Source organism: Cervus elaphus, chromosome 13, assembly GCF_910594005.1.
Source record: "Cervus elaphus chromosome 13, mCerEla1.1, whole genome shotgun sequence".
Taxonomy (NCBI): Eukaryota; Metazoa; Chordata; class Mammalia; order Artiodactyla; family Cervidae; genus Cervus; species Cervus elaphus.
Window position 1 is genome coordinate 71,502,858 of NC_057827.1, and position 18,098 is coordinate 71,520,955.

Here is an 18,098-nt window from a genome sequence, read left to right on the forward strand (position 1 = left end):
CAGCTCACCCACTCCACCCAGCTCAGCCCAGCTCAGCTCAGCTCAACTCAGCCCAGCTCAGCCCAGCCCTGCTCAGCTCAGCTCAGCTCAGCCTAACTCATCCACTCTGCCCAGCTCAACACAGCTCAGCTCAGCTCACCCACTCCACCCAGCTCAGCCCAGCTCAGCCCAGCTCAGCTCAGCCCAGCTCAGCCCAGCTCACCCATTCCACCCAGCTCAGCTCAGCTCAGCTCAGTCCAGCCCAGCTCAGCTCAGCCCAGCTCAGGCCAGCTTAGCTCACCCACTCCGTCCAGCCCAGCTCAGCACAGCTCAGCCCAGCTCACTCACTCCACTCAGCTCAGCCCAGCTCATCTCAGTGCGGCTTGGCTCAGACCAACTCAGCCCGACTCAGCCAAGCTCAGCTCAGCCCAGCTCAATCCAGCTCAGCCCAGCTCAATCCAGCTCAGCTCAGCACAGCTCAATCCAGCTCAGCTCAGCCCAGCTCAGCCCAGCTCAGCCCAGCTCTGCCCAGCCCAGCTCAGCTCAGCCCAGCCCAGCTCAGCCCAGCTCAACCCAGCCCAGCCCAGCCCAGCCCAGCCCAGCCCAGCCCAGCCCAGCCCAGCCCAGCTCAGCTCAGCCCAGCTCAGCCCAGCTCAGCTCAGCTCAACCCAGCCCAGCTCAGCTCAACCCAGCCCAGCTCAGCCCAGCCCAGCTCACCCCAGCTCAGCCCAGCTCATCCCAGCTCAGCCCAGCTCATCCCAGCTCAGTCCAGCCCAGCTCAGCTCAGCCCAGCCCAGCCCAGCCCAGCCCAGCCCAGCCCAGCCCAGCTCAGCCCAGCTCAGCCCAGCCCAGCCCAGCCCAGCTCAGCCCAGCTCAGCTCAGCTCAACCCAGCCTTGCCCAGCCCAGCTCAGCCCAGCCCAGCCCAGCTCAGCTCAGCTCACCCACTCCACCCAGCTCAGCTCAGCCCAGCTCAACCCAGTCCAGCCCAGCTCAGCCGAGCCCAGCTCAGCCCAGTCCAGCTCAGCCGAGCCCAGCTCAGCCCAGCCCAGCCCAGCCCAGCCCATCCCAGCTCAGCCCAGCTCAGCTCAGCTCAGCCCAGCCCAGCCCAGCTCAGCTCAGCTCACCCACTCCACCCAGCTCAGCTCAGCCCAGCTCAGCCCAGTCCAGCCCAGCTCAGCCGAGCCCAGCTCAGCCCAGTCCAGCTCAGCTCAGCCCAGCTCAGCCCAGTCCAGCCCAGCTCAGCTGAGCCCAGCTCAGCCCAGTCCAGCTCAGCCGAGCCCAGCTCAGCCCAGCCCGGCCCAGCTCAGCCCAGCCTGGCCCGGCCCGCCCGGCTCAGTTCAGCTCAGCCCAGCTCAGCCCAGCCCAGCTCAGCTCAGCCCAGCCCAGCCCAGCTCAGCCCAGCCCAGCTCAGCTCAGCTCAACCCAGCCCAGCTCAGCTCAGCTCACCCACTCCACCCAGCTCAGCCCAGTCCAGCTCAGCTCAGCCCAGCTCAGCCCAGTCCAGCCGAGCCCAGCCGAGCCCAGCCCAGCCCAGCCCAGCCCAGCCCAGCCCAGCCCAGCCCAGCCCAGCTCAGCCCAGCCCAGCTCAGCTCAGCTCAACCCAGCCCAGCTCAGCTCAGCTCACCCACTCCACCCAGCTCAGCTCAGCCCAGCTCAGCCCAGTCCAACCCAGCTCAGCCGAGCCCAGCTCAGCCCAGCCCAGCCCAGCTCAGCTCAGCTCAGCCCAGCTCAGCCCAGTCCAGCCCAGCTCAGCCGAGCCCAGCTCAGCCCAGTCCAGCTCAGCCCAGCCCAGCTCAGCCCAGCCCATCCCAGCTCAGCCCAGCTCAGCTCAGCCCAGCCCAGCCCAGCCCAGCTCAGCTCACCCACTCCACCCATCCCAGCTCAGCCCAGCTCAGCCCAGTCCAGCCCAGCTCAGCCGAGCCCAGCTCAGCCCAGTCCAGCTCAGCTCAGCCCAGCTCAGCCCAGTCCAGCCCAGCTCAGCCGAGCCCAGCTCAGCCCAGTCCAGCTCAGCCGAGCCCAGCTCAGCCCGGCCCAGCTCAGCCCAGCCTGGCCCGGCCCGCCCGGCTCAGTTCAGCTCAGCCCAGCTCAGCTCAGCCCAGCTCAGCTCAGCCCAGCCCAGCCCAGCTCAGCCCAGCCCAGCTCAGCTCAGCTCAACCCAGCCCAGCTCAGCTCAGCTCACCCACTCCACCCAGCTCAGTTCAGCCCAGCTCAGCCCAGTCCAGCCCAGCTCAGCCGAGCTCAGCTCAGCCCAGTCCAGCTCAGCCGAGCCCAGCTCAGCCGAGCCCAGCTCAGCCCAGCTCAGCTCAGCTCAGCTCACCTGCTCGGCTCAGCCCAGCTCAACCCAGCCCAGCTCAGCTCAGCCCAGCTCAACCTGGCTCAGCCCTGCTCAACCCAGCCCAGCTCAACCCAGCTCAGCCCAGCTCATCCCAGCTCAGCCCAGCCCAGCCCAGCTCAGCCCAGCTCAGCCCAGTCCTGCTCAACCCAGCCCAGCTCAACCCACCTCAGCCCAGCTCATCCCAGCTCAGCCCAGCCCAGCTCAGCACAGCTCAGCCCAGCTCACCTGCTCAGCTCAGCCCAGCTCAGCCCAGCTCAGCCCAGCTCAGCCCAGCTCAGCCCAGCTCACCTGCTCAGCTCAGCCCAGCTCACCCGGTTGGCCCAGCTCAGCACAGCTCAGCACAGCTCAGCCCAGCTCAAGCCTGCTGTGGGTGGCCCAGGGCTGCCCTCACAGACCTGAAAGCCCAGTGGTTCCGATGCAAAAGGCTAGGATCCTGGACCCGTGGCCTCGGTTAAAGCCTCTGGTCTGTGGACACTGCCCAGCTGGCCTCGTCCCTCCCAGCCTCTTCCCCCTCTCCTCCTGGGAGCCCATGCGCCCCTTCCCCTGGGCGCCCGATGCCTCCGTCCCCGCCCCAGCCCTTCTCCCAGCCCTTCTGGCCCTTCTCCCAGCCGTCAGTCACTGCCACCCTCCACTCTGGGTAAAAAGCTTGCTGGTGACTTTAGCTTCCCTACCGCATCTAACAGGCCAAGGCACGTTTGCCACCCTCAGATGGAGGCCCCGTCTCTGCTGAGTGGGCAGCGCTGCTTCTCTGGGAGAGGAGAGCCTGGGCACACATTCCTGGGGCCTGGCCGACTTGGGCACACACCGTGGGCCCGAGTTCCTGCCCCGAGTCTCGAAGAGTCCTGGTGACTAACTGCTCTCTGGCAAATGTCCTCATTAAAAACCATGGGAAATGCATCTTATCTGAACCTGCTCCCAATTCTGTCTTTATCACAAAGTTCTGCTGAGAAAGAGGATACTCTCTAGCACACAGCAACCATCTGAACCCCAAAGCCGCGTTGACCGCTTAAGTGTAGATGCGGGAAGTGATCCCTGTGGGTGTGAAGCGACCCGACCTCGCACGCAGTAGGTAAGGACAGATTCCCTTTCAAGTAGAAACAAAAACATCTCATACAGACTTCCTGGGGCAGCGAGTCTGGCTGCACCGGCTCCTGCCTCTCACAGCCCGGCGCCTGGCCTCTGGCACGTCCCGTGTGCTCTCTGACCTGGGCGGATTCCTTAGAATCTCTTTGCTGAGCTAACTCATGACCTGCCCACTGGCCTGGCAGCAGAAGCCAGGCCCACACGTCCCCAGCTGCGGGCGGTCCCAGGAGACCCCCAGCCTCGGCGGGCCTGGGGACCCAGAGCAGAGACTGTCCCTCCAGACAGCCCTGGGCGCTGCGGACTCCACCCCACTGGGCGTCCTCTCAGTACGCCAGCTAGCATTGCAGCCAGAGTAACTCATGACGAACGCCCACGTTTCACCCAAGTCTGTCCTGAGACGGGTGCCCGAAAGGCGGCCCTGAACATTCTGCAGTGACGGACCTGCACTTGAGAGAGCTGCTTCATCGCCAGGAGGGAGCCGGCCAGCTAAGACTGTGAGCACACTCACAGGGTGCACGGCGCACGCACAATCTCAGCTTAACTACTTTGAAGGAACAGCTCATTAAAGAGTACAAATGCATTGATAAAATGCACCTAAGACAATCTAATTTCTTAAACATCTACTTTGAAAATGAATATAAATTAGCAGTTGATAAATTAAAGCTTAAGTAAATTCAAATAGTTAAAAGAGGAAGCTTCCAGTTTCCGTCAGCATCTGCGCCTTATTTTAGAAATGCAAATTAGCCAGGTGTTGTTGTGCTCAGTGGAACACTTTCGGTTCTGTAGGGCTGCGCAAAACCAGCCGCAAACCACCTCTTGGGAACCAGAAGCTATAAATTTACCAACTGTGTTTTCTTGCTTCCAAAAATAGACTCTCAGCTTCCTGCCACCTGCTGCAGGTGGTCAGTCCTGCCTGTGGCCATCTTGACTAACTCGGGGCCACCAATTAAATTAAAAAAATAAGCTGAATTTATCATTCTCAAAACTCAGCCCTTAATTGGGGCTGAGGGCCGATGGAACCTCGTTATTACTTTTCGGCCAAACTTGCACCCATCTCAACTGTCCAAAGCCATGATTCACAGTAGTTAATTAAATGATAAAAATTTAAAATACTTTAAACATCTCTCTATTTAAAGTTGCAATTTTCCAGACCATCAGGAGCTGCTCTGAAGATGCCCTGTCTTGGTATTCGCAAGCACACCTCCTCTGGTGAACGGCTTTTCTTTCTCTTAGAGTGGCCTCACAAAGCCCAGCGCCCGTCACCTCCCCAGGCTCTCCCTTTCAGGCGGCTGGGGCACCCCTCTCTTGCCACGATCGGGACTCTGCTTGCCCGTCCTCACCTAGACAATTCTCTTCCTGCCCAATAAAGAATTTTAAATACAGTCTAGGGCAGAACACACCTCGTCCAAGGAGGGCATTCTCTATGCCCTCCGCATGTGGTATTCCTGAGGTTCTAAGTCATCCATACACGCTCCTCCATAGATGCTAGGACCGCAGCAAGTTACCTTCCACCGTAGGCCAAGCTGCCCTGCCGCCAAGGGGGTCCTGGGACTCCCCTGCTGGTGGCCTTTCCCGCCCAAGCCCCCTCTGAATGCCGGCGAGATTCTGATTTTTTAAAGGCATCAGAAAACAGAGACTGAAATGCCTAGGGTGACTGGTCCCCTCCTGGCCAGTCTGCCCAGTCCCCTGAGGCGGGGGAGGGGGGGTGGGGGGGGGGGGGGACATGGACACATCGGAGGACCAGACAGTGATGTTCAGAAAAATCTCATGAAAAGGAGAGAAAACAAAGGCCCTGGATGGGCCGCTCTTACCTGAGGAGACGGTGACCAGGATCCCTCGGCCCCAGACGTCTATACCGTAGTAATCACAGTGGTGATATCTCCAGCCTCACCCAACAAAAATCTCAGGGGCCCGGCAAGGCTCGAGCTGCCTGGGCACCCACCCCATCTCCAGGCGCCACAGGGACGCCATCAGTCAAAGTCGCTTCTCTGTGATCCTCTGCTGGCCCCGCTCCCACCTGCCTGCGCCAGACACTATGTCCCATTCTGGCCCCCAGAGGCCCAGACCACTGCCTGCCTGGGCCAGCTGACCGTGAATCACAGACTCCTAAGTCCAGCCTCGAACAGCCGCCTGCCCCAGACAGCGATGGAAGCCCCTCAGTCCTGCTCAACTCAGACAGCCAGACCTGCCAAAGGAGCTGCCTCGTACCCACATCGCGGAGTCCTCGGGGTGGGGAGGTCTGGCTCTGCCTGTTTACCAGAACCCTCTCCCCAGCCCTCTTTCTTGACCCCCAGAGTGCCCCCGGGTCCCCCAGGTGCAGTGAAGTGGGGTGGTGGGGGCTCAGCCGAGCAGACGGTGCCCAGGGGCCCCTGACTCGGTGCTTGAACCAGTTGTCACATAGTGACACTGATGCTGGGGCCCTGGGCAAGAGCTAGTGGCCGGCTGGGACCTCCAGACCACCTCACCTGTGGCCTCATGAGGCCAACACAGCTGGGACCTTGGGAGTCCAGAGCCCAAGGGTGCCTGAGGCCCCCAGAGAAAGCCCTGTCTGCAGAGCTCAGGAGGAGAGGGTGCCTGGAGCCTCTGTTCCTCGCCGCTGTAAGCCTGGGCCCCTGGCTCCCCCCATCTCAGACCCCCGGTTGCCCCAGGCCCTCTAGACCAGAGACCCTTGATTTCCCCCAAAGTGCACCAAAATTCTGAGAGAGAGTGAGAAGAGAGGGTTGGTGAGGACTCACCTGAGGAGACGGTGACCAGGATTCCTTGGCCCCAGTTATCGATATAGTCACAGTGCCATGGGTCCCGTTAGGGGCTGTGCAAAAACCCACAGCCTGGCATCCTCTGCCCCCATGCAAAGCCAGGCCCCCAGGTCCACAGAGCCCACTCTGCCTGACTGCGTTCCACAGGCAGAGGCCCCACCTCAACAGGGCAGACAGGCAAATGGCCTCAGACTCAGACCCCCTGGGGACAACGGAGGGCCCACCACAGACCAAGGGTCCTCTGGACACTTCTTCCCCAGCCCAGGACAGAGCGGGTAGAGAGCTGTCTCACCTGAGGAGACGGTGACCGGGGCACGCTGGCCCCAGGGGTTAAAAGCATCGCCAAGGGACGCAGTCCTGGCTGCCCCCAAGACATGAACGCTTGGGAGGCCAGGCCTGGGGGGCTCCTCTGACCTCACCGCACAGACCCTGACCCCACTGGGCTCTGCCCACTGCTCCTCCTGCCCAGCCAGCTCCTGTCTTCCCCTCAGGCCTCAGCTGGCTCACCTCCGGGGGCTCTGGCAGATCCAAGGGCGGGACCCCATTGGACTGGGACCCTGCCTTGCTCAGGGCACAGTGGGGCTTCATGGAACCCAGGGAACTGCCTGAGGCCCAGGCTGCGCTGCAAGGGAGACGCCCCCTGAGGACACGGTGACCGGGGTGTGCTGGCCCCAGAGCTCCAAGTCCCAGCAACACAGCTTCTCCTCTGCTGCTGCTTATATGCAAAAACACACCCTGCCTCCTTTCGGTCCTGACTCCCATCCCAAGTTCACCCACATCCCGCTGTCCCCGGACTCTGGACACCAGATTCACCTGAGGAGACGGTGACCAGGGCACCCTGGCCCAAGATGGAAGTCAGCATAGTCACAGTGGGCTGGCCCTGTACTGGGGGGCATGGAAACCCACCCAGCATCCCCAGGGAGCCCCCAGGAGCTGCAAGTCTGTCTTTCTGAAGACACTTACCCCCTACCCCACAAGCACCTGCTTGCCTCAGGCCCCTGGTCTAGGATTTGACCGTCTGCTGACCCCTGACCTGCTTTGTTCCTGTGAGGTCACATGCTCCCTGCCCCTCCCGAGGCTCACCGCCCCAACCCCCGATTCCCTGGGCTCCCTGCACCCCGGCCTTGGGAGGCCCCTCCACCTTCAGCCCAGGTGGGTTGGGCTTCAGGCTCCTTCAGGCTCCTTCGAGCCTTCAGGCTCCTAGCTGGCCTGACCCCATGTGCCCTGACAGGGAACCCTCAGGGTGAGACCCCCATCTTCCCTGGGGCCGCTCTGCTCAGGGGTTTTTGTAAAGTTGTCAATCTCTGTGGCCCCACCCAGTTCCACTGTGGTTCCTGGCTCCGCCAAAACCCTGAGGGCTGGCTGTGGGCGAGCTGGGAGCGGGGGTGGGGGGTCGGCCATGGAGCACTTTGGAGAGCCCTGCCCACTGATCCCCGTGGTCATTCCTGCACTGGGCACACAGAGTCCATCACTGTCAGTGACGGCACCCTCATGGTGCCGAAGGCGGCCTGCACTGGTCCTTTCTCTTCTGGAAATGAGAGCAGATTCGAGCTATCTTGCGTCCACCCGCACTGGAGCTGTGTTCTCACCTGGAGAAAGGCCTGTAGGGGCAGTGGGCGGGGGGCAGGCCTGGGCTGTTCTTGGCCCTCTGGTGGCTGGTCCCCACAGCATGGCCCTGGGAGTCTGTCAGGGGCTCTATCTGGCCATGGCTGTGAAGCTGGCAGAAGCCCCTTATTAACTCCACCTCTCACTGGTCTCCATGGGAGCGGTGTCCAGGGTCTGGGGCTGCACTGCATGCTGGACCACGGGGTGCCCCCAGGACTGGGGCCTGCCATGTCTGCTGGCTGCTGTCCTCGGGGAGGTGGTTCAGCTCTGAATGCCCCCGGCAGGCGGGCAGGAGCGAGGGGAGGGGCATGATGGTGTCAAAGAGAGGATTGCTCCCCCTCCAGACCTGCGTGCACCCTGGGGGCTGGAGGGGAGGGTTCTGCCCTCAACAGCATCAGAGCTGGAACCGGGGTGCCAGGACCCATGGGTGTGCCATGTATGGGCCCTCGGGGGGGGGGGGCGGGTGTGAGTACAGTGGGCATGCTCGCCCTTGGACCACTGTTGGGGGTGGGAGAGAAGGGCACAGATATGGCTGGGACTAGGGGGAGTGACCGTGTCCTAGAGGCTTGCTGAGGGAGGGTGTGAATGGACAGCATGTTGGGAAGTCTCTCTGTGTCTGAGTCCAGCTGAGGCCACGACTAGAGGCTGGGCCCTGTGCCCGGAGGAGAAGGGCTGGTAGTTTTTGTAGCTGGATTTAAAGGTGACCTGTGACAGCTTAAAGTGTTTGGTGAACAGTGCTGCTGGTCTCCTGTGTGGTCTCCGAAGGGGAAGATTTAACTCTGGGGCCAGTCTCAGTCACTAGAGCTTTGTGTAGAATTTTACTTGAAGTGAAAGTGACAGAAAAAGCTTCCGACAGAGACATCAGAAGAGGGTAGGAGAGTACCGGCCTAGTTAAATACTCTCAACTGGCTGCTGAGCACAGGCAAGAAGCATGCCTCAAGGGTGTAAGAGTTCCACCAGACCCTTTCCCAAGGCATATGTCCTGAGATAACTTCAGTACGAGATTAGCCAGGGAGTTCTGGGCAATGTCTCTGGGCAAGATATATACTGTTGCTGTGTAATCAGGGATACAAATCTTGAGAAATAGATTCCCAGGCAAGACTCAATAAGCATTAACATAGAGACTCAGAAAAGCATTTCCATGAGTAAGACATTGTGCTGTGTGATCATTAGCTCCTAAAGAAAGGCCAGTTCTCAGGCAAGATACTCTGCGGCACAGGCTTAAGGAAAGCATGAGCGAGAAAGTGCACCCACTCCTTAAAGGGTCTTGGACTGCCAGCTAAGCTTTAACTCATCCACCTGGTTGCCCGTCGCTCAGTTGGTAAAGAATCTGCCTGCAAGCAGGAGACCCAGGTTCTGTTCCTGGGTTGGGAAGACCCCCTGGAGAAGGGAATGGCAGCCCACTCCAGTACTCTCGCCTGGAGAATCTCACGGACAGAGGAACCTGGCAGGCTAGAGTCCATGGGGTCGCAAAGAGTCGGACATGACTTAGCGACTAAACCGCCACCACCACCTGTGTGCCCAGCAAAGAGGCTGAAGGATGGGGGGCTTGTTGAGAGACTCTGTTTTGGCTCTGGGGCCTCCTGTCTCCCTTTCAGGAAACGGGGGATGTGGCTGCTCCAGGCCCTCCAGGAAACAACTGCTGTGGCCCTCCCGCTTTTCTGGTTCCTGCTTGGGGGAGGGGAGGTGCCCACGGTACCCTGCCAGCCCCTCTCACTGGGCTTGCGTCTCCAGCCCCAGGCAGCCGGGGCCCTGCCGGCACAGGATCAGCCAGGTCACAGCGTCGTGGGCCCTGTGTGGGCGGCAGCCCTGCCCTAGTCTGGCCCTCACAAGTGACAGAATCTGGCTTTGACTTTTTGAGCCCTTCAAAGTCTGACCTGCCTCCCCTCTCCACCCCACAACTGCCTCTTCCCAGCAATGGTGTGCAGAGCTTGGGTCAGGGCAGGGGTGGTGGTCCAGAACTTGCAGACCATGCAGTTGGCCGTGTTCATGCCCAGGCTGGGCTCCTTCTACAGCATCCTGTGGCTGAGTTCTGGGACCCTGTCCTGCCCGCACCCTCCTCAAACCAGAGAAAGGACATGATGCTACAGGTGTGGGCCCTAGCAAGTTGCCAGGTGACGCGTCTGGATCTCCGTGATGGAGCAGCCAGAACCGGGCCCACTGGCCATTCTGAGTCAGTCTCCTGTCTTCTGCCCACCCTACTCTGGAGGGTGGGTGACCTACCCCACTCTGGAGCATGAGGCTGTGAAGGTGTCTCTTGACTGGGCTGCCCCAAGCAGGGTGTGGAGTCCAGTTGAGGACTCAGCCCCTGAGGCAGGAGGAAAGGTTACCCTGGTCACTCAGCTGCCTCATTAGTCAGGGCACACTTATGCAATTGCTTCTGAAAACAGCTAGTGAGGTACAAGGGCTCTCAGGCCTTAATGTCCAAGGCAGAGGGGTGAGCCATGATGGGAGGGAGGTCTCATCTCCTGAACTTCTGGCTCATGGGGTTTAGGAGATGGAGAAGATAGAGATGACATCTGCTTGGGTGACCAGAGGCCTTACTTAGGGTGGGGGCTGTGGGTGGGCCCAGGGCTCTCCACAGCCCTGCAGACTTGGTAAGTTAATCCTACTCCAGGGCCCTGTTTCCTAGACCCTGCACTGAGGTAGACCAGATGTCCAGAATGTGGTGAGATTTAGCAAGTGATGAAGACCTTCCTTGAGTTTGTGGGGAGAGTGCTTGTATCTGAGATACTGCTTCTGAGGGCATCCCCTCTGGGGAAACTCTTCTGGACACTTGGAAGTGGGTCCTTATGGGCAAAAACACAAGAGAAAAAAATCTTGATACTTCATTGATTAGGTCAGAAGCTATACAAGGGCTATTGCTGACTCAGTCGATAAATCAACATGTGCAAGAAGTCACCAAAGGGAAAAGAAACTGGGGGTCCCTCCATTGACACCCAAGGAAGTGAGCAAAGAAGGGTAAAAACCAGAGAAAAAGGTAACAACTAGCAAAGTTTTTAAAATATGGGATGGGGGAGGGGAACCAACACATGCTGTAAGTTTCAAAAGGCAAATTTCAAGAAAATAACAAAAGATTCTTGTGTCTGCTGGCTTGTTTGCCCCTCCACCCCTACAGCCCAGAAGAGGCAGTTGAGGGGTTAAAGCTTTGAGAGGTCTCCTAAGTCCCTACGGTCCTGGGAGAAGGACACTGACCAGGGGTGCCCTGGTATTCCACGGGAAGGACACCTCCAGCTGCAGGTGACAGAGGCTTGACCTTCACTGGGACGACCAAGGCTGGCTGGCCTCCTCACAAGTGAGAAGACGGGGTGGGAACTTGCTCAAGTCTGAGGGTATGGGGGTGGGCTGTGTCTCTGAGGACATCTTGGCCATTCCCTCAGGACTATGGGGTGGCTGCCGTGGCTGGAAGAATGACAGGCCCTCTCCCCAGCCCTGTGGCAGGAAGGAAGAGCCACAGCAAGCCACTCTTACTGCAGCCTGGCTGTTCACACAGGAAGAGGGGCCCCGCTGCTTCCACACCTCCGTGTTCAGATCGATGCTGCATCCACAGCATCCCGGGACCTGGGAATGCTCTCCTTTGGGAGATTTTGGGGAGGCAGAGTTGTTTCTGAGTCCCTTGTCTTAGCCTCTTATTTCTGCCTGGACAGACTGGCTGCCATGGGAGCTGCCGGAGAAAGGGTGTGAGCAATGTGGGTGGGTTTTCGGTGACAGGGCAGGAGCCCCCGGGGCTCAGATCCTGGGGCAGAATCCCCCTGACAGTGGGACATGCCTATCCCTTCAGTACAATGACCTGCACATTTAGCAGGGTCTCAGTGACCATGACCCCCCCTTCACGAACCCTCCTTTGCCCTAAGGTTACATACATCAGGCCAAGGCCAATGCTTGGGCAACAGTTGCCAGGGGGGATCTACAGCCCTAGGTGGGGCCAAGGGTGTGGGCACTCACCCTCACCTATAGGACAGGGAGGGGCACCTAATAGGTGGCCCTGTCACTGCTGTGTGCACTTGCTTGCATGGATGTGCTTACACTCATTAGTTTGCAGGAATTTGCATGAATTTCTTTGCATGCCTTAGCTTGTCTTGCCAAGTCTCATGCATGTTTGAGGTAGTTTGACAGCTTTTCTCCTGAGGGCAGTCATGACTTGGATTTTGAGTTTCTTTCCTGCTGTGAACTCCTCCTTCATCTTTCCCACAGACTCCTACCATCATAAATTTCCAGCTAATGGTAAAGGGAAGGGCCAAGAGAAGAACCAAGTGCCCTTGGAATTCTTGGAAGGCTCCCAGTGACCATGGGTCCTGACTGACCACCCACACCATGCTGGGGAAAGTGGTTGTCCTGTGGATGAGGTCTCAGGATGGACAGAACCAGAAAACATGGCATGCTCAGCTCCCACAAGAGGAAGATCCCCCTTGAAGTCATGGTGATGAGTTGGCTTTCACATCCAAAGTGCCCCCCACCGTCCCCCACCATAACTGACCTGCCACAATCAGCCTATACATGGCCAACTGATTTTCTGCTGGTGATGCTGCTTCTGCTTGGCTCTTGAGGTATGTAGCAGGAACTGAGGGATGAAACTCGGGGTTTAGAGGACTCAGGAAGAGAAGTGGTGTTGGCTGCACAGAGACAGCCTGAAGGGACAGGAGTGTGGTATGGCTGCAATCAGGGGAGTACATGGAAGAAGTCTGGACCTGCCTTAGAAGCAAAGCAACATTGGTGAGAGGCATGTGAATGGTTGGGCAAGACATGCCTTAGCAGCCTTATTCCCCATGTGATGCATAGGACATCAACTTGGAGGGCTCCAGGGTGTGCCTGACAGGACAGCACCTTAGTGGGTTCTAGGGTGTGCCCCACAGGATACCACCTTGGCAGGCTCCCGGGTGTGCACGACGGGACATCACCTTGGCGGGCTCCAGGGTTCGCCTGACAGGGCACCACCTTGGTAGGCTCTGGGATGTGATCAATAGGATAACACCATGGCAGTTTCTGGGGTGCTCTCAACAGGACCACAGTGGCAGGTTCATGAGTTACCTCTCAGCTGCTGCTGCCTTGGCAGGCTCCAGGAGCAACACAGTGGGTGTCCCACTCACGGAGGTGGGGCTGAAACCATAGCTGAGCCCCAGAGTCTGTTTGACTTAGGAAGCAGGGCTGAGATGTCTTCCCGCAGCTGTGTGAGCCATGAATTTATCACCACGGCCGTCTTTGTGAACTCAGCAGCTGTAGGGCATCCAGATGGACAGCAGGTGCTCCAGCAGCTGGAAAGGGCTGTTCTTGGCAGCTGTGGGCTGTGTAGGTGCGTGTGTGCCAGTACTGGGCTGGGTCTGGCTATGAGCTGCCACCATGGCAGGTCCAGGCTCACAGCCACTGTGTTCCTGGAGCCTGCCTTCAGCAGATCTGAGCTGGTGGCCTTGTGAAAACAATGACTGAGGACCACCAGGGCAGGTTGCCACCATTCCCACTAACGAGGTGGGGCCAGCGGCAGTGCACTTTGTGAGCTATCACATCGGGTGACGGGTGAAGCAGCACAGCACACTCCCGGATGAACAGCTCCAAAGGAGGAATACTCAGTGGCTTCTCTCCAGTGGGAGTGCCCCGGTCACACCTACCTCCCACCACAGATCAGAACTGCAGCTCAGAAACAGATCTCAGGGCCTCTGATCCAACAGCGAGGGCACAGACCCTGCCCCAACGGGGCTGTGACACCCGCAGAGCAACGTGGAAACCTTGCTCAATGCCCAGTGCACGCCTCCTATCGAGGGGATGACTGACGGCCAGCACACACTGCGGAAACAGACAGCAGGCATTCACACTAAAAACAACCTTTGCACCAAAATATATTAAACCTACTCAGGCTACTCCCTTATGAAATAGCCCACAAAGACCACAGTAGGCAGCTGTTTCTCCTAAACTCATGGACTGGGAGAAATATGAGTAAAATGAAGAATCAGAGAAACCACTCCCACCTAAAAGACCCAGGGAATTCCCCAGAAGGAACAAATAACGAGACAGACCTCTTGAGCCCAAGGACACAAAGTTCAAAAAGGAAATAATGAAAATACTGAAGGAATTATGAAAAGCTATCAACAGAAAGGCAGATTACTGCTAAAAGGAATTAAAAACTACAAGGAGGAGCAAGAGAAATTAGAAAATTCCTTTGCTGAGATGAATCCTGTACTCAAGGCAATGAATAGCAGGGTGAATCTTGTAGAAGAAAGAATAAGTGACCTGGATGATAGACTAGTGAAAGGTATCCAATATAAAGAGCACACAGAAAGACAAAAACAAAAAAAAAAAAACCCTATAAAAGCAGTAAGAGGAAAGGCCACCCAAACATAGCAACCTAAACAAGATGAAAAGGCAGAGAAATATTCAGCAGGCAAAGGAACACGGTAAAAGCCCACCAAACCAAACAAAAGAGGAGGAAATATGGAGTCTACCTGAAAAAGACTTCAGAATAATGATAGTAAAAATGATCCAAAATCTTGAAAACAAAATGGAGTTACAGATAAATAGTCTGGAGACAAGGATTGAGAAGATGCAAGAAAAGTTTAACAAGGACCTAGAAGAAATAAAAAAGAGTCAATCAACAGTGAATAATGCAATAACTGAGATCAAAAGCACTCTGGAGGGAAACACAGTAGAATAACTGAGGCAGAAGATAGGATAAGTAAGGTGGAAGATAGAATGGTAGAAATAAATGAAGCAGAGAGGAAAAAATAAAAGAGAATTAAAAGAAATGAGGACAACCTCAGAGACCTCTGGGACAATGTCAAATGCCCCAACATTCGAATCATAGGAGTCCCAGAAGAAGACAGAAAGAAAGGCCATGAGAAAATACTTGAGGAGATAATAGTTGAAAACTTCTGTAAAATGGGGAAGGAAATAGCCACACAAGTCCAAGAAACCTAGAGAGTCCCAAACAGGAAAAACCCAAGGAGAAACACCCCAAGACACATATTAATCAAATTAACGAATATCAAACACAAAGAACAAATATTAAAAGCAGCGAGGGAAAAACAACAAATAACTTACAAGGGGATGCCCATAACAATAACAGCTGATCTTTCAATAGAAACTCTTCAGGTGAGAAGAGAATGGCAGGACATACTCAAAGTGGTGAAAGAGAAAAACCTACAACCCAGATTTCTGTACCCAGCAAGGACCTCATTCAAATATGAGGGAGAAATCAAAAGCTTTACAGACAAGCAAAAGCTGAGAGAATTCAGCACCACCAAACCAGCTCTTCAATAAATGCTAAAGGATCTTCTCTAAACAGGAAACACAGAAAAGGTTTATAAACTCAAATCCAAAACAACGAAGTAAATGGCAATGGGATCATACTTATCAATAATTACCTTAAATGTAAATGGGTTGAATTCCCCAACCAAAAGACAAAGACTGGCTGAATGGATACAAAAACAAGACCCCTATATATGCTGTCTACAAGAGAACCACCTCAAACCTAGAGACACATACAGACTGAAGGTGAAGGGCTGGAAAAAGATATTTCACACAAATGGAGACCAAAAGAAAGCAGGAGTAGCAATACTCATATTAGATAAAATAGACTTTGAAATAAAGGCTGTGAAAAGAGACAAAGAAGGACACTACATAATGATCAAAGGATCAATCTAAGAAGAAGATATAGCAATTATAAATATATATGCACCCAACATAGGAGCACCGCAACATGTAAGGCAAATGCTAACAAGTATGAAAGGGGAAATTGACAGTAACACAATAATAGTGGCAGACTTTTATACCCAACTCACACCTATGGATAGATCAACTAAACAGAAAATTAGCAAGGAAACACAAATTTGAAAAGATACAATAGACCAGTTAGAACTAATTGATACCTATAGGACATTTCACCCTAAAACAATGAATTTCACCTTTTCCTCAAGTGCACATGGAACCTTCTCCAGGATAGATCACATTCTGGGCTGTAAATCTAGTCTTGGTAAATTCAAAAAAATTGAAATCATCTCAAGCATGTTTTCTGATCACAATGTGGTAAGATTAGATGTCAAATACAGGAAAAAAACCCACTAAAAATTCAAACATATGGAGGCTAAATAACACACTTCTGAATAACCAACAAATCATAGAAGAAATAAAAAAAAAAAGAAATCAAAATATGCATAGAAATGAATGAAAATGAAAACACCAAAACCTCAAACCTTTGGGATTCAGTAAAAGCAGTGCTAAGGGGAAGGTTCCTAGCAATACAAGCCTACCTCAAGAAACAGGAGAGAAATCAAATAAATAACCTAACTCTACACCTAAAGCAACTAGAAACAGAGGAAATGAAGCACCCCAGGGTTAGTAGAAGGAAAGAAGTCATAAAAATTAGGGCAGAAATAAATGCAAAATATACAAATGAAACCTCAGCCAAAATCAACAAAGCTAAAAGCTGGTTCTTTGAGAAGATAAATAAAATAGACAAACAATTAGCCAGACTCATCAAGAAAAAATGGGAGAAGAATCAAACCAACAAAATTAGAAATGAAAATGGAGAAATAACAACAGACAACACAGAAATACAAAGGATCGTAAGAGACTACTATCATTAACTATATGCCAATAAAATGGACAACTTGGAAGAAATGGACAAATTCTTAGAAAAGTATAACTTTCCAAAACTGAACCAGGAAGAAATAGAAAATCTTAACAGACCCATCACAAGCACAGAAATTGAAACTGTAATCAGAAATATTCCAACAAACAAAAACCCAGCACCAGATGGCTTCACAGCTGAATTCTACCAAAAATTTAGAGAAGAGCTAACACCTATCCTACTCAAATTCTTCCAGAAAATTGCAGAGGAAGGGAAACTTCCAAACTCATTCTATGAGGCCATCATCACCCTAATATCAAAACCAGACAAAGATGCCACAAAAAAGAAAACTACAGGCCAATATCACTGATGAACATGGATGCAAAAGTCCTGAACAAAATTCTAGCAAACAGAATCCAACAACATATTAAAAATATCATGCACCATGTTCAAGTGGGCTTTATCCCAGGGATGAAAGGATTCTTCAGTATTCACAAATCCATCAATGTGATACACCACATTAACAAATTGAAAGATAAAAACCATATGGTTATCTCAATAGATGCAGAGAAGGCCCTTGACAAAATTCAACATCCATTTATGATAAAAACTCTCCAGAAAGCAGGCATAGTAGGAACATACCTCAACATAAAAAAGCCATATATGATAAACCCATAGCAAACATTATTCTCAATGGTGAAAAATTGATAGCATTTCCTCTAAAGTCAGGAACAAGACAAGGATGCCCACTCTCACAACTACTATTCAACACAGTTTTGGAAATTTAGCCACAGCAATCAGAGAAGAAAAAGAAATAAAAGGAATCCAGATTGGAAAAGAAGTAAAACTCTCACTGTTTGCAGATGACTTGATCCTCTACATAGAAAACCATAAAGACTCCATCAGAAAATTACTAGAGCTAATCAATGAATAGAGTAAAGTTTCAGGATATAAAATTAACACACAGAAATCCCTTACATTCTTATACACTAACAATGATAAAACCGAAAGAGAAATTAAGGAAACAATTCCATTCACCATTGCAATGAAAAGAATATACTTAGGAATAAATATACCTAAAAAAACAAAAGACCTATATATAGAAAACTGTAAAACACTGGTGAAAGAAATCAAAGAGGACACAAACAGATGGAGACATATACCATGTTCATGGATCAGAAGAATCGATATAGTGAAAATGAGTATACTACCCAAAGAAACCTATAGACTCAATGCAATCCCTATCAAGCTACCAACAGTATTTTTCAGACAACTAGAACAAATGATTTCACAATTTGTATGGAAATACAAAAAACCCTCAAAGAGCCAAAGCAATCTTGAGAAAGAAGAATGGAACTGGAGGAATCAACCTGCCTGACTTCAGGCTCTACTACAAAGCCACAGTCATCAAGACAGTATGGTACTGGCACAAAGATAGAAATATAGATCAATGGAACAAAATAGAAAGCCCAGAGATAAATCCACGCACCTATGGACAACTTATCTTTGACAAAGGAGGCAAGAATATACAGTGTAGAAAAGAAAATCTCTTTAACAAGTGGTACTGGGAAAACTGGTCAACCACTTGTAAAATGAAACTAGAACACTTTCTAACACCATACACAAAAATAAACTCAAAATGGATTAGAGATCTAAATGTAAGACCAGAAACTATAAAACTCTTAGAGGAAAGTATAGGCAAAACACTCTCTGACATAAATCGCAGCAGGATCCTCTATGACCCACCTCCCAGAGTAACGGAAGTGAAAGCAAAAAAGAACA

The 18,098-nt window shown here is 53.4% G+C and overlaps 2 gene segments (V, D, J or C); both read right to left on the reverse strand.

Moving 5' to 3' along the window:
• The window catches only part of LOC122706350, a 191,963-nt gene that overhangs the window by 86,230 nt on the left and 87,635 nt on the right, over positions 1–18,098 (reverse strand). Inside the window, 1 exon segment of the C gene segment in view lies at positions 5,210–5,258. Coding sequence covers positions 5,210–5,258 — 49 coding nt within the window.
• The window catches only part of LOC122706348, a 78,093-nt gene that overhangs the window by 5,291 nt on the left and 54,704 nt on the right, over positions 1–18,098 (reverse strand). Inside the window, 1 exon segment of the C gene segment in view lies at positions 6,134–6,179. Within this exon segment, the coding sequence occupies positions 6,134–6,179 (46 nt within the window).